This window comes from Tenrec ecaudatus, chromosome 16, assembly GCF_050624435.1.
Source record: "Tenrec ecaudatus isolate mTenEca1 chromosome 16, mTenEca1.hap1, whole genome shotgun sequence".
Classification (NCBI taxonomy): Eukaryota; Metazoa; Chordata; class Mammalia; order Afrosoricida; family Tenrecidae; genus Tenrec; species Tenrec ecaudatus.
In genome coordinates this window covers 91398865-91415760 of record NC_134545.1, presented here as the reverse complement: position 1 = coordinate 91415760, position 16896 = coordinate 91398865, and the positions used below count along the sequence as shown (strand labels likewise).

The 16896-nt window shown below is 45.4% G+C and overlaps 1 protein-coding gene across 4 annotated transcripts in view; it reads left to right on the top strand.

Annotated features, from left to right (window-relative positions):
- The window catches only part of SORCS1 (sortilin related VPS10 domain containing receptor 1), a 630965-nt gene that overhangs the window by 481019 nt on the left and 133050 nt on the right, over positions 1–16896 (top strand). For all 4 annotated transcript variants that reach the window (XM_075534299.1, XM_075534300.1, XM_075534302.1 and 1 more), the window contains exon 10: positions 9880–10026. In XM_075534299.1, the coding sequence (XP_075390414.1) occupies positions 9880–10026 (147 nt within the window). The remainder of the gene's footprint in view (positions 1–9879; positions 10027–16896) is intronic.

The window sequence follows — 16896 nt, the reverse complement described above, 5'->3', positions numbered from 1 at the left end:
TTAACACTAACTAGCTGTCTTCTTATAAACAAGTGTATTTTTTTCTCACCTTTCTGCTCCCATTTTAAGCGTTCATATCGTAAGACTGTAAGGTTCAAATGTCATGCGCTTTTTAACCTTGATCCGGAACTTAAAATATCTTGCATTCAGGGTCCATTTGAGGTGAAATCCAAGCAAAGCTCCCACTGAATAACCTCCCGGTCTTCTTTCCTTAACTTGCCATCTCTTCTCGGTCATTCCAAACTGTCTTCTTCATTTTGACTCCAACCCCCCCCCCCCGCCTCCAACCTGATTATATTCTCCCACTTTTCCAATCCATATGGAAGCGTCTATCTGGATATATTTTGTATTATGCCAGAAAGAGACCATTGTAATTGGTCCCTGAATGATGAAAGAAATGACAGATTTGGACAGGCATGGCGGCACCCTATCATTTGCAGTTGTTTTTGTGAGTGGTTTTCCTAGACTCAAAGAGGTAACAGGTCCAGAAGGAGAAGAGCAATCAGGGTGACCCCTGGAGATGCCAAAATGTATTTTCGCTAATCTTTGAGCTTCTCTTTTGTGCCTCTCTTGCAGCTGACTGTGTGTAGGGAAACTGCTGGCTCCTATTATTGTCACTCTGAACTGTGGTGTGACTGTATTATGTAAAGGTGTTCTGCATCCTGGGGCCTGAGGAGAGACGTCTTTGTTTTATTAGCCTGGCAGTTCACCGCAGCCTGAATTGAAATGGATGTGATCAGATCAGCAGTGCCATGTCTGCTGATTACCTAGATAGAAAGAATATTGGCCGACACTGAACCTGGCACAAATGTTCCCTTAAATCGGATTGTTCTGGCTAGCAGGAAGCTGAGAGCCATTCAGCTGGAATTCCCCGGTAGGTTTGCAAAGAAGGATGAATCCTTGGAGATAAATGAAAAGTAAAAAATCCAAAAATGAATTAATAAGAAGAGACGGGGTGGGGGTGACAGAGATAGAATACATGGAGGGCACATCTGCTTAGATTTGGAGGTGCCTGAGGAAGGTGGCATTCTTGCTCCGTATGCTTCTGCATCCCAATCACCTGCTGCACGTATCTTCCTCATGCGACTTTCGCATGTGCGTGCGTACAGTGGGGGTCTATCCTTGACGAGCCTTTGTGGGAAATATAAAGGAAGCACAGTTCTTCTTGAAGCGAATCTGCTAGCTTGCACACACACTAGGAATGCTTTCTGAGTTCCCCAGTGCTAGAACGCAAATGGAAGAGGCGCTGGCACGAGGAAGTACAGAGAGGCACAGTCTTAGGGGACCCTCACATGGTGTAGTTCTGGAAGATCTCCCTGGGTGTGAGTTGGTCTTTGAACATGTGATGCATCAAAAGAGTCAAGAGCTGAGAAGCAGCAAAGTTCTCTACAGGACAGACAGGCTAGAAAGTTATTCTTGTTGAGGAGACTTCTTAATAAAGAAAGCTAGTGTGTTGGAATGCCTTGATGTGTACAGATACTTCGGGAAAGACTTTGGCATAAATTCTTCATTCCATCCTTTGATTAACTTAACGGCACAGAAACCATAATCACGCACATATCGACGTAAGTAAATGCAGACAGAGAGGAGTGCCGTCACAGTCACTAAAAACGACAAAAGCCAGTCACGTGGCAGAGTTAGAATCCCAGTCCCGAAGTGTGCAAACTCTCAACCACAAAGCAAGAATGGTTTTTAGTCACAGCCAAGTAAGAGCACCAGAACCAAAGGACATCGACACGGAGGAGCGAGAGCGTTAGACTTGACCTGGCTGTGGAAGAAACCAGACCAGAAACAGAAATTGGGGCGGGAGGTGGTGGTTGGGGGGGAGGGGTGCTATTGGAGATGAAGGCAGTAGTTGATTGCTCTGGACTTTCCCATCACTTTCTGAGCCATGTCCTGAGCTTCCCGTTAGAGGTCAATTCGGACAGTGTCAGTGCATGGCCGCCAATATTAGTTGGTGTGTTTGCCTAAGAAAAGTCTGGGATAAATATCTTAAAACTCTTGTCTTTTCTAAACAATCCTATTCTCCCAGTGGCATCATGGGGAATGGGTACCAGAGGGCACCCGCCTGTCTGATGGTGATCAAAACAAAAAGAATCTGATGACCATGCTGAGACCCGTGATTTTGAGTATATTTGTGTGATATGGATGATGATCAGGAGTGTGACAGCTTTGCATAATAACCCCTCTCCTCTGGGGAGAGAACATTAATGATTATTTTGGCATGATGGACAATGACAGTTACCCCATCCGAGTGGAAAGGATTATGTTGGGAGTAAAGGTAACTGGTGACAAAATCAAGATGCACATTCGGCGTCTGTACACGAGCAACTTCCACAGGACCTCCTGGAAACCATAGCCAGTGACCAGTGCATGCTCCAGCATGCCTTCTGTACACCGAGTATCCCCTCATTAAAGGGGAAAGCAAAGCAGAGATGGCAGGAGAACTTGCATTTCTGTTTAGTTTGCTCTTTTATCGAGAAAAGAGAACTATCTTGGGGGAAAGATCACCACTAACAGCCTGGAGAAGAAGCTAGAGAGGAAACAGACTCAGCCACCCCGGGCACATTTATCGTAGAATTATAAAGCAAAAAGCCTCATCCCATCATGGAAGGCCACCGTCTTCTTCGGAGGCGAGTGCCACCTCATCAGAGCATCAGAAAAGAAAGGAAAACTTAGAGACATTTTAGCAAATGGGTTCCTTAATTAGAATGACACCCCAAAGGGCTGCTGAATATGTATCTCTTGGTTGGGAGGCAATACTTTACAAGGACAAACTCTGCCCCTAAAGTCCCAACGAAACCACGGTCCCAAAAGATGTCCCGTTGCTGGGGGAGGGGGTTGTCTCATCCTTTCACATTATTTTCAAATCTGGGCACTCAGGATTTGTCATTTGAACCCGAGAGAAAGAGAGGGAGAGATCCTGTTTCGTTTAGGTTCAGAAGCCGACACGAGGAAAGGCTCCAGGAGCAAGGGTCCTCTCCACTCGGCCTCCACATACAACATCCGGATGCTTGGAGCAGGAGAGGCCGCTCTAGAGAGTAACCATCACAAAGTGAAGATGATGTCCTGGGTTCTTCCCTTCAATCACCAAAGGAATCAAAATTCCCCATGAGTTTTGAGCATGATTCCCCACTCTCAGGAAACCCCGGCTGAATGCATGCCTAGTTATTTAGATGTTCTAGGAACTTTATCGTCGGCGGTTACAAGAGTGCACGCGCAGTTGATGCCCAATGAATATTTATTGGCTGGATATTTACAGATGTACTGAAAGATGAATAAAATAGTATCCTGTAAGTATATTTCTCTCCAGGAACTCTGGGACAAGAGAGAATCCTGAAGAAACATTAGACTGAGAGACTGAAGTTAGCCAGGCTGTCTTGAGGTCCGCCTAAATGCACCCTAAGGATTTTTATGTCTTTTGCCAACTTTTAATTTGGGTCATTGGTTATTCTCTGATGGCGGTGTTGTAGAATTCTATAGCTTTTGGTAATGACGCCCCCTGGTCCTCGGTCTCATTGCTCAATCCCTCCCCCACTCACTCCCACCCAATCTGTGAATTTTTGTTTTAGTGTTTGAAGCCCTTTGATGTGCGGCCCCCTAAGGTTTCTTAGAGACAGGATGTTAGACAAGTGGTTGCCCTCATCCAAACCTCAGTTTTCGCATCTGTTCAGTGAGAATTATATTGACTGTATCCACGAGGATGTGGCCAAAGTGACAGGTTCAAAGCCCTTCACATCGCATAGAACACCTCACACTTCCTAAACACTCAGTGAACTACTGTTATTACTATTGTTACATTTCTTAAGACAGAACTCTTCCCACCTTCCTGGGAACCCACAAAACAGAGCCATCGTGTTCAAAGTGACTTTCCTACCGATGTTTTCTCAATTTTTATAATGTCACTGTTAAGAATATGCGCAGCAGAGCATACAACTGCTATGTGTACATTTTAGGGACAGTGCTTACACCCAAGTTGTATGACCGTTCTCACTGTCCATTTCCGAGCTCTTCCATCATCGTCAGTGTATGCTCACTACTAACCTGAAGTTCCCGTCTGGTCTCCCGAGTGGCCGCTGTCAGTTTCATCCCATATAGATAGTTCTCAGGAGAGCGCAGGACACAAGGGAGAGCTCTGTGCTACTTAAGCTAACTGATTATTCTGTTTTAAGATGACTTCGGGGGATACATTTGATTTAAGGTTTAAATATTCTCTTAAGGCAGTAATTTCAGGAGTTTATCCAATGCTCCATGGCTCCAGAAAGTCTGAAATAGGTAATGACTTGAAATTCTGGTCTGTATTTCCCCCCGCCCTTGATGGAGATTCTCTTATGTAATCTTTGATCAAAATATTCAGGAATGGGAGCCAGGCACCATCCAGTTCTTCCGGTCTCATGATGCAGTTGTGTTCCTGGTGGCAATCAGCAACACATTTGCTGTTCCTGACTCTCCTCCTTTCTCTGTTTCTCTATGTGCTCTGTGTCAATTGGCATGCTTGAGAAACGCCTTGCCAGATTTTAAGATCAATTATTAATTCAATTTAATTATTCCTTTTGGTATGACTGGGTCCAGCCCTGCCGTTTGTAATTGCCTCACATGCATTCAGAAGCTGGACAATAAGGAAGGCCAAAGCAGAACCAATATCTTCGAGTTGTAGTGTTGGCGAAGAACAGCAAAGTGCCATGTATGACCAGAAGAACAAACACCACTGTTTTGGCAACATTACAGCAGAATGTGCCCTAGAAGCAACGCTGGGGAGATGGCCTCTCTTGCACTGTGGACATGTTCTTAGGAGGAGCCGTCCCTGGAGAAATGCATCAGACTTGTCGAAGTAGAGGATCAGGGAAAAAGAAGAAGCCCCCTGACAAAATGGACTGACACAGCGACTAGAGCAATGGCCGCAAGCACAGCGACATTGGGAGGCTGGCACAGGCCTGGGCAGTATTCTGCTCTGTTGGGCATTGAGACCCTGTGAGTCAGAATCAACCTGACAGCACCTAATAGCAACAACAATCAATTTTAAAGAATATTGTAGATTGATGAACCACTCAAGGACAAGGGAGCCATAAATTTAGACTGATCACAGAGAACAGCATGATGAAGCCGCCTGTGATAAACGGCTTAAGGAGCACTGGAGACATTTCCACGAAGATTGATTTCCTAAAGGAACCCACGATGCTATTGACAGGCGAGATGTGGGTGCCATCTTTACAAGAGACAAATTGGAGTATGGAGTAGAAGTGCTTGGGAAAGTTTGGATGAAAATAGATTTTTGTTTCTAGAAAAGGGCTATGGAGCCTCAAGGCACGACTAGGCATAGAGCAGGCAGGAGGTCCTCCGAGGGAGTGGGGATGTGGCTTGTCTGTATGAACAAAAGGAAGAAGGGAGTGCTTTGAGCCGCTCCTACTAGGACACAGAATGTGTACGGCTGTGCTGTAAAATAAGCTTGAGTTATCATACTCATCTGTGAACTCCAATCAGAATAACATTTTGCCCCATGACATTTAAAAAAAACCCAAAACACATTACTGTTGGCTCAATTCCAGCTCATAGTGACCACGTGGCACAGAGTTGAACTGTCGCTTCGATGGCTTAAAGTGCAAATCTTTTTAGAAGCAGACTACTGCATCTTTCTTCCAAATCCATAGGGTGACTGATGGGTTTGAACCACAAACTTCTTGGTAAGCAGCCAAGTGCTTGCTTTACCATTGTACCACTAGGGCTTCTAGATGATTCTAGGAAATAAGAAATAACTAGTGATTACCTTCAAGATTTTCTTGCAAAGTTTCCCCACACGAGAGGCAACGAGAGAAAAGTGACTTTGGAACACACTCCGTCCTTCGGACCATCTTGATGCAGAATTCAGAAGGGCAGACAATGTAATCGCCTTCCAGCAGGGAGACAACCTCTCAACAGTGGAATGCATCATTCCTATGGCGATATCTGCCCTTGGAAATTCTGCGTTTCTATGAAAACATTCATAGAAAGTACTATTTTACTCATCTTGTCCCCCAAGTCCATTCCCCTCCATAAAGGCACATGTACTAGACACAGAGAGTTGATTGGCAAGATAAACATGCCTCCTTATCCAAATGAAACTTTAGCCCTTACCCAAGCACCTGCACACACATTCCAATACATGCCACATAGTTATCAAGAGCAGCTGTTGAGTCTGGGAACCCCATTCACAATAGAGCAAAGCACTACCTGATCCTGAGCCAGCCCTGAGATCCACTGAAGATTAGACCATCGTGATCCATAGGGTTTCCCCCGGTTGGTTGTCAGAAGTGGATTTCCTGGTGCTTCTCACCGGGGCACAGGTACATGTGTACATGCATATGTAAAAACATATATATATGTATGTATGTGTGTTTGCATACACTTACATATATATATGTATATATGTATATATATATTTTTTAGACGCTAACCCCGTGTCTTACAAATTTGAGGGTAGAAGTTCTGAGATTTTACAAAGACCCCTGACAACCTCCTGCCTACAGGTGGCAGCAAACTTGCAGAAAGATGGATTTCTCAAGATCAGGCCAGGGGACCAGTGAATGGCACAGAAGCCCAAGAACAGGGCTGCCCATCATTGTAGACCTGGAAAGGGCTGGGGGGTTGGGAGTCTGGGGGGCACCTAAGCTGGCATTTTCATTTTTATACGGTGCCTTGGCTTCCAGAGGAGTCTAAGAAGACTCTCTTCAGCTATGCCCCCTGTTGTCACACATTCCCTCGGCTTTGCCAAGATTTTATTCCTCAAGATAAACCTGAAGGCCAAGTTGCCAGCCACCAGCTATGAATTACAAAGTGGAGCTCTCTGCTCAAGTGGCATTTGATAATGCCAGGCAGCCCGGGGCCACTAAAGTCGCCACTGCTGCAAATCAAACAGACCAGCTCCTGAGCAGGCTTTTTTTTTTTAAGTCATTTTATTGGGGGTTCGTACACCTCTTATCACAATCCAAGCATCCATCTGTTGTGTCAAGCAGATCTGTACATTTGTTGCCGTCATCAAAACATTTTCTTTCTACTTGAGCCCTTAGAATCAGCTCCTCATGTTTCCCCCTCCTTCCCCTACCTTCCCTCCCTCATTAACCCTTGATAATTTATAAATTATTTTTTCATGTCTTACACTGACCGATGTCTCCTTTCACCCGCTTTTTTTGTTATTCATCCCTCAGGGAGATGGTTATATGTAGATCATTGTGATCGGTTCCCTCTTTCTCCCCTGCCTTTTCTTACCCTCTTGGTATCGCTGCTCTCATTAGTCCTGAGGGGATCATCTCTCCTGCATTCCCTGTGTTTCCAGCTCCCATCTGTACAAGTGTACATCCTCTGGTCTAGCCAGATTTGCAAGGTAGTATTGGGACCATGATAGTGGGGGATGGGGAAGGGGAGGAAGCATTAAAGAACTAGAGTTGCTATACTACGTCCTGACTGGCTAGTCTCCTCCCCGTGACCCTTCTGTAAGGGGATGTCCTATTGCCTACAGATGGGCTTTGAGTCTCCACTCCTCACTCCCCATCATTCACAATGATATGATTTTTTGTTCTTTGTTGCCTGATACCTGATCCTTTCGACACCTGTGATCACACAGGTTGGTGTGCTTCTTCCATGTGGGTTTTGTTGCTTCTCAGCTAGATGGCCACTTGTTTATCCTCAAGTCTTTAAAACCCCAGACACTATATCTTTTGATAGCCGGGCACCATCAGCTTTCTTCACCACATTTGCTTATGTACCCGCTTTGTCTTCAGCGATCGTGTCGGGAAGGTGAGCATCATGGAATGCCAGTTTGATAGAACAAAATATTCTTGCATTGAGGGAGTGCTTGAGTAGAAGTCCAATGTCCATCTGCTACCTTTATACTAAACCTATAAATATATGCACATAGATCTATTTCCCCATCGTCATATATAAATATATTTACATATATTTACATATATGCATGCCTAAGCAGGCTTTATCCTACTCCTACAACCTGGTCAGAAAGGGAGAGGACGAAGGAAAAGAAGAAGGGCAGCCTCTTCCTGACTAAGCAGTACCTCTGTTCCTGTTGTCCTTACTCTAACCCGCTGGAGTGGGGCACGGCGAAGGCGGAGCCCTTTCTCAATCCTGAGAACCTTCATTTGCCCAGGGGAGGGAAGGCTGGTATGACTTTGTGAAAATTCTGATTTATGACACTCAGTTTTTAAACAACTGGCAGGTTAGTTGCTGGTAGATGTGTAACAGCTTCTTGAACATATGCAAAACCAACATGAGGTTCCCTGATGAGAAGGCCTTATGGACCGTGTACAGTGATAACTCAGTCTTATTTGTAAGAGCAAACCATCGTGGAGAGGTAGAGCGCTCTCCGAGTTCCTGCCATCCACACTGGTGGAAGATCGACAATGTGCAGAAGAAACGGTTGTGGCTGCGGTTAATTGCTCAGAATGGGGCTTGTTTTCGTAAGCAGTTCAAAGGACTCCTCTTAGAAGCTCACTTATACCATTTATTTGCTTAACCAACTTCCCGTTCCAATAGCGAACAAAGCTGGCCCAACTCAAAATTCTCCCAGAAGCCAAAGCAGCAGGTAGAGACTGATGAGGTCTGACTGTTTCAAAAACAAAGGCAAAATGTGCATATGCTATTGATCGAAACCCAACCACTGAATTGAAGATGTCAGAGCTATTTGTTGGACATATTTGATTGTGAACCCCACTCTCTGACCTTCATCGGTTAAATTCGGCCTCCACCTCAGTTTCCCAATCCTTGCCAGGGGGATCACACATGATACATAGGCTTGCTGGCTTTTTCCTTGCTTGCTCTGACTTCCAAAAAGTCACCTCATCTAACTTTTCACTTCATCTTCCTCCAAATAACCTCATGCTACTTATACTTGATGCTTAGCTGGAAGATTCAACAAAACACTGAAGAAGTCATTCTGGCAGGCAAGACTCAGCTTCTCTTGTCTCTCCTTCCCTCTCCTCTTGATCCTCCAGTTTCCGTGGTTATGAAAATTCCAAGCAGAATCAAATATGCATGAAGCATTTAATAAACACTCAAGCAAAACACCTGGAAAACAGAATGCACGGTGACTGACTTGTCACTGCCCGGCTTTGACAACTTGTCAATTAGAACTCATTTCCTAACACAGACAGAGATGACTCATTTCCAGGGCCATACCCTTAGTAAGGGCTATTTTGGTGGCATTAATGGGGTGATGGTAATGGCACAGGGCAACCACTGATTGTTTGAGTTGGAAAGTTTTTTTTCATACATTCTGTGTACTTTGTGGCTTAATCGAGCTTTCTTTTATAGGGGAAAAAGGGGCAATAGTAATTGGATCAGGATGTTTACTGTTGCTTATATCGTGCATTTAAGAGCCCTGACAGCCCCGCGGTTAAGGGCTTGGCTGCTAACTGAAAGGTCAGCAGTTCGAACCCACTAGCTTCTTCTGGGAAATCTACTTCTGTAAGCATCACAGCCTGGGAAGCCCTTGGGGGGTTGTTATACTCTTTTCTATAAGGTCATTATGAATCAGAATCAACTGCTGGGCAATGGGTTTGGGGATCATTACTTAGCATGTACTGTCAAGCAGGACTGAAACCATTGTCTTTTTGTTTGTTTGTTTACTCTGGTGACAACTGCAGGCTACTTTACCTTAACCTGTGTTCTGACCCTTCATCCCTCAATATCTCCAATGCATTAATCTCTGGCTTTCTCTTCCAGCGCTCAGAGAATCATTAAACCTAACACTCCCTTCTCTGTCTCCATCCTCATCCTCCCTGTCCTCCAGCCCCATACCCCAAGGGAACTCAACAGTCTGTTTTGCTTGGAGGTAAACAAATCAGTCTCCATTCTCAAGTGAATGTATTTTTCAGCCATGTCCATTTTTCCCAGGTAGCAGGGATAAAGGGAATGTTCTTGGCTAACAAGAAGATTGACAGCCAAGTGAAGACGTTCATCACGTATAACAAAGGCCGAGACTGGCGTTTGCTGCAGGCTCCGGACTCGGATCTGAGGGGAGACCCTGTGCACTGCTTGCTGGTAAGTCTTCACACATGAACCAAACACCCTGGGCAGTGGGAGGTAGCAAAATGGGGGTTAACAGATGGAGGGCTTGCTCAGGGGCTTCCTGGACTGAAGGATAGAGGAAAGAACATGGGGACATGGGGCAGTGTAGGAAAGAGACTTGACACTGCATTTTAGGGTGGGCCAAAGAGATGCAGAAGAAAATAAACTTCTCACTCAGGCCCAGGATCCAAATTCTGAGAAAGACCTCCAGGGGTAGGTTGAGGGAAAATATGATTATTTCCATAAACAGTAAGATTATGCTCCAAAAACTTATAAGCTCCTATCAGTGATGTGTTACATATCTAAGGCTGTATGAACTCAGCTGTAGAAGTGACTGGGCCAATGCAGAACTGTATGGAGACACCTTCCAGTGGAGTCATCTAACTGCATTTTCAGTGGAGATCATGCCTCAAAAGGATAAGGACCACTGATCTAAGCCTATGTTGTGACAGTTTATCATTGGCCTCATTCTATAAGCAGTGGTCAGCAGACTATGACCTACAGGGAAACACAGCTCTAGTTTTTCTAAGTATCATTAGAAATAAGATAAGAGCCACTTCTCTATACCTACATTGGTATTGTTTACAATAATTCATATGTGTCTCATTCTACAATCGACCACTGACCAAATGATGACGTACAGGAGAAGCTGGGTCCACTTGACGTGTCGTTGGAACAGAGTCACACATTCATCCGCGCACTCTCCGTGACTGGCTTTCTCTCCTGTGGCAGAGTTACCTAGTCAAAGCAGAGCGCATACAGCTCAAAAAGCCTTGGATATTATTGGTGCCCTTACTAAAAAGCGTGCTGTTGACTGCAATAAGATACAGTTGAACAATGAGGGTTCAAACAACACGGGTCCCGCTTACACACGGATTTATCCGTCTGTTCCTTTGGCCATGACGGTGAGCCCAAGTATATGCTGACTGTCAGTGTGAGCAGGGGTCATTCTTGGGGGATGGAAGGGTCAGGCTAGCAGTTACTGGAAAAAGGAGCAGCAGCTCATGAGGAAAAGCTTCGCGTCACACTGTGTCTGAAGTCGATGTTCACAACACTAGAGCTCACCAAAAAGAAGAGGGGGAGATAGGGAGTGGGGGGAGGGGGAAAAAGCCCAATTGTGGGCCCAGGCCATTTAGACCCATGTTGTTCAAGGGTCCACTACTGTAAAGTGACCGGGACTGGCACCACTAGCCCCCATGCTGTTCCAGGACCATCGGTAACTTTGAGTTGTCTTTCCCTTGGCCCATAAGTAGATTCAACAGGAACATAGAGTTTGATCATATAAGGTCCAAGAGAAATATCAAAGATCATTCTTACCTTCGAGGAGGTGCTTGTCTGGTTGAGTGTACGTAGATGAGGAGATGGAAGACAGTCGGGTTACATATGGCACTTTGTGCAGCTTTGGTGCTGACTCAGAACCTGAGACGTAAGTAAACAATGAGAATACCGAAGCACGGGAGGGTGAGATTGTTTGTAAAAATTACAGATATTTATGAATTATGAAGGGCTCATGAGGGAGGGGGGAGTTGGGAGGGAGAGGAGAAAATGAGGAGCTGATATTAAGGGCTCAAGTAGAAAGAAAATGTTTGAGAACGATGATGGCAACAAATGTACAAAAGTGCTTGACACAGTGGAGAGATGGATGGATTGTGTTAAGAATTATATGAGCCCCCAATAAAATGATTAAAAATAATAATGACAAGTATTATAAAATGATTCAAAAGTTATGGTTGGATTCAAAGAAAGAAGAGGCAAGTATGTAAACCCAAAGTGGAGACATCCTGGGTTAGCCATAGGGGTGTGAGTTTGTATGTGTGTGTGTGTGTGTGTGTGTGTGTGTGTACACTTTTCAAATGGTTCAGACTGTGACGTTGTTCACACGCAGCTTGCTCCCATCTCAAGAGGTCTGGACACTACGTAGGTTCATTTCACACAGCCGGAGGTGGGTCAACCTCCTGCCCAAAATGCTGCCAGCAGCCTGCGTCCGACCTTCTTAGCTGGTATTGCACTTGTCACCGTGCGTCAGGGAGTCAGTCTGCAATGCAGCCTCCCACTCAGCTCCCATCCGGATAACTGGCAACGCACAATGGGCAAAGCCAGTTGTTCCCGGAAGGGCACAGAGGAAGGGACAGTAGCAGTTCGTACCGAATGCCTACCCGATGCATGGCCCAATGCAGTGGCGTTTTAAAACCCAGACCAACTTTCTAATTTAGCTGTCCCTAGATAAAACATAGTGGTTAGTGCCATTTAACCAAAGATGCATAAGATGTACCAGGACCTTAATGAGGTTCTTGGTTCCCAGCATGGACCCTGGCAAGACGAGACTACGAGAGAACATTAACTGTGCCACCTAAGGAGGTTGGCTTGGGCACTCCAGCGTAATGAGCAGACCTTTAGAAATAAATGTTGTATACATCATATTTAGCAAGGTGTTTCCTGCTCCAGTCCCTACCCTTTTGTCAGGAAGTAGTATTTCTGTACTTCCAAAATAGAAATGCAGTCTCAACTTACCTCTCCATCTTCCCTGTGACCATCTTTCCGAATGGCCTGGGCGTGGCATCTGGCTCCCTCTGACTTCACAAGAGGAGAGGAGAGTCAAACTCAATGGCAGCCCAAACTGAGTGCTTTGAGCTGGAGACGAGCTGTGTGTCTACCTGCCTTCCAAACGTCGTTACCAATTCTGACATCAACCATCCCTCTCAAAACTCTCTGGGACTTATGATGGACAGTAACAGGATACAACAGAGGACCAAAAGCATTAACATTACATTTCTTTTCTTCCCAATTGTGCCTGAAGGCCTGCCACACTCTCTCTCAAATTCCTCAACCTCTCAGTCATATGCCCCTTCGACCTTTGCTCTGCTCACCATGGCTAAAGAGTTCTTTAATCACTACCAATAAGTGTCCAAAGGGCATGCAGTTCCACCAAAAGTCGCAACCCAAAGGTGCTGTAGGTCAGCAAACCTAACTCCTTGGAGGCACCCGACTCCGCAATGAGCTTTCTCCTTGCAGGCTCTCTGCTTTACTGCTGGGGCTGGGCAACCCGCCACTCTGTCTTGTGGTCTAGCTCTTGGTTCTACGGCCTCTGTTTCTCTAGGGATTCTCTGGTATCGCATATTTATTTTTCTGAATTGAAGCGGTTCATCTGGCTGACATTGCGGGGGCGGGGGGGGCGGTCAACAAGATGTGCGTCACTCCTGGCTCTTGTTTCTTGATGGCAGTGAGATTCCCCATTCCTGCTTCTGAGATGGCTCATTTTATATCCAGTGAGATGGAAAAACTGACCAATTTCTCTGTTAAAGTTGTACATGCTCCGTTTGCATGGTCCCACCTAATAATTCAGGAGCCAGGATGGGGCTGTCAGGTAAATGCTGGCTGGCTAACCACAAGATCCGTTAACGAGCAGTTCCCCCAGAGACGGAGGAGGCTAGCTGTTCCCATGGAGATTTAGAGTCTCGGAAACTATATAAGATTCCTATGAGTGTGAATTGATGTGATGATAATGGGTGTACTCACCTCTTCATAGATATAGCTAAAAGAGCCATGCCAAGCAATTCAGTACAACACAGCACACCATTCTAGGTCAAGTCACCATCATTTCTGAGCTGTCCTACAACAATGGGGGTCTCAACTGGTCCATTTATTGCTACTGTCCACCTCCTGGTCGTCCATTTTCTAGACAGCATTGTTCCTTTCATTTCTGTCAACATTATTGACATGACACATATGCAAAATGTACTCACTTAAAAGGTATTTAATGATGTGAATCAACTCATATCCATGTATCTACTAGAGCAGGGAAACCTTTCCAGCACCCTAAATTTTTTCTTGTGCTCACTTGTTGTCAGTATTCAAATTCCTGGTGAATATATTTACTGAAATTTTATATAAGTAGGCTTGAACAACATCACATGATAAGCTTCACTTAAACCTTCCAGTGACTTTCTAACTCAGGTGGAATAGAATTCAGATCCTCCTTCCTGCCTGCCAGTGGCCAAGTAACCAGTCCTTTTTCACCTCTGCCTTCTGTCCAGCTCCTCTCCTTCCTTCTTTGTGTGTGAACTGCCTGGAGGGGCTTCGCTATACGCCTTGACTTCCCCATGCCCATTGATGTCTTCAGTCCTTTGCATCTGCCACTATTCCGCTTAAGCTCCTCCTCCCCTCCTGAAACGTTGAGATCCGTGCTTCCTTTGTCTACAGGGAGGTCTTTCAGATCTTCCTCGGAAGTTGTGCTTGCCCCACCTCTCTCTGCTTCGTGACCTCATTACTCGGAAGGCATCACATGTATTTGGCGGCTTTTCTCTCTCTTCCTCTGGTAGATTGTAAACTCCATCAGCATATGAGCAGTGGCGGCTATACAGACTCTTTTGGCCACTCTTTGGCCATCTTCAACTAGTGTACTTGGCATTTGGTCGGTACAATACACCTGTTGGTGTTTCGAGAGTTATATAAGTTTGGAGTAGGCCCTGAGTTGCACATTTGCGCTCTAGTAGCAGGCTTGGATTCCCTCCGATAAGCACACTGAAGGATTCATCATTATACCCACCTTCTGAAGGGCATAAGCTTAGGTTGGCTCCCAAGTTAACAGAATCAGTAGGCTCATTAAGACTGGAGAAGATGAATTAATGGTATATAGATATATGGTACCCAGGAGCTCTCCAACTTTCCTCCCTCATTAACCCTGGTGCTTAATGTAGTTCCCATCTGAGCTTTAGAAAAATGGGCTACAGGGTGAGGAGGGATAAAATGACAAAGGGGGAGGGTGGGGCGAGGAGAGACCCCAATCACTTTATAAAAATCTGCCAAAGGCACGAAATAGGAAAGGAAATCTTTGAGCTCCAGGAGACCCAGCCGGTTAAACAACCTCCTTTAAGCCCGGCAGCTGGTGGCAGAGGAGACACAAAGTGATGTTAGATTGTGAATGCCTGGAAAGTGACAGTTCACCGAAAGCACAGACAGGTGATTAGAAAAGAGATTTTCTGGCAGGGCTGTTACAAATGTGGAACAAGTTCAGAATTGCAGCCCCAAATGGAAGGTTCCTGGTAAAATGTATTCTATAGAAATAAGACATCCAAAGTAATTTGAGGCCGTATTTTTAGTACTTTTAGACTGATTGCCTGCAGGGCTCAGCTGGGGTTTCTTACCTCTGAAGGGACTGCAGTGTACAATTAGATGGGATGCCGCAAGTCAGGGCCCACCTGCCTCCAGAACCTCGGGACTTGGGACCCAAGAGGCAAAAAAAAGAACTGAGCTACGTCTGTCATAACTCCTTGGTTCCTGAGGAAAAGTATAATGTTTCCTGGAGAGAGGTCCCGCCTTCTTTGTGCATTCTGATGACAGTGTTCTACCAAAGTCAGGCATCGAGTTGCCCGGGAGAGTCTTGGCTCTTGTGTGACTCACCATATGTCTGCATCAAAGACACACAGGATTCCCCATTCCGGTGCATTGGTCAAGGGTCTCCAATAGAGTCTTCGCTTTAATTCATTGTTAGGAATAGCAAGAATGAGGGGCTAAGCTGTTGCCTTCTTACATAGGAATTTTCTAGACCAGCTTTTCAACTACACTATTTGGATTAGGAGCCCTGTGGATAAAGGAGTCATGACTAAGACATCTGTGAACTTGATACAAAGGTAGGGAGGAGAGTGGAAGTGGCATGTAAAACTGGTTGATGCATAATTAATCTGACATTTTAAGAGTTGATTGACTTCCTGGATGGTTGAGGACATGGCTCCTGTCACTTAGTAATGCCCAATTTGCCATTCATCGGGCTGAGAGTTCACTTGCTAGTTGATGGTTCCATTTAGTTCAGCATTTCTTGAAGACTTGCAGTGAATGGCTAGTGGAATTTGTTAGATGAAATAAGCTCTAAAAGAATAAGGCAACAAAGTGATACTGAAGATCTAAAGTCTATTGATGGGTGCAAACTCTATTAATGGGATCAGCATGAAGTTCATAGCTGACCTTCTCTAACTCCCCAGGCTGATTATCAAAAGAGATCGGGTACATTTCCTCCCTCCACCCTTTTTTTAACCCTATTTTGACACACTGTCCCTCCCACAATCCTTCATTTCTATGGCTGGGTTCAATCATTCATTACAATGGCCACACAAAACCCACACACAATGCTCATGATTATGGGATTCATGAGAGAAGTTAACAGGTTAATACAAAGCTCTTTTACGGCTACCAGTAAATGCCAAAAGGGCATTCCATTGCTCCATACACCTCAATCTGAAAACACACATCTCCAGTTCAGTTGGGTCGTAAAGTACCCAACTCCCTCAATTAAGTTTCCAGAGGCACCTCACTCCACAAGCCAGCCTGCTGCCTGAGGGCATTCAGCTTTACTTACTCTGTGGGCTGGGAAGCCCACCACTCTGCCTCCTGCTCTGGCTTCTTGTCCTGCTGCTGCTCCTCAGCCACTCCTCCTGTGTCAGTGGGGTGTGTCCTACATCACTGAGGTCCCTGAACAGGTATTGCAGGTTGCCAGGATGCACCCCACTCAGGACTGTTCTCACTCGTAGTGAGAGCCCAGCTTCCTGCCTCTGAGATGGCAGGTTTTAGACCCAGTAGGAAAGCAATCCCAATTAGTCCTGGTAGCCGTCACTCACAGCTAAGGATATACTTTAGTCAATATCATCCCTCCTCTCCTCACCCAGAGCCTTCAGGAAATGAACGTCGTTTGGTGGGCGTAACAAAGGAAGGCCAATCTAAGAGAATCATATTCAATAACTTGCTGCAGCACAATGAAGCTTAGAGGTTCAGGAACTTCCAGAAATTGAAGGCAGAGCTTTGTATATACTTGCCTGTGTCAGCTTTTCTTGGGAAAGGGTCCTCCAACAT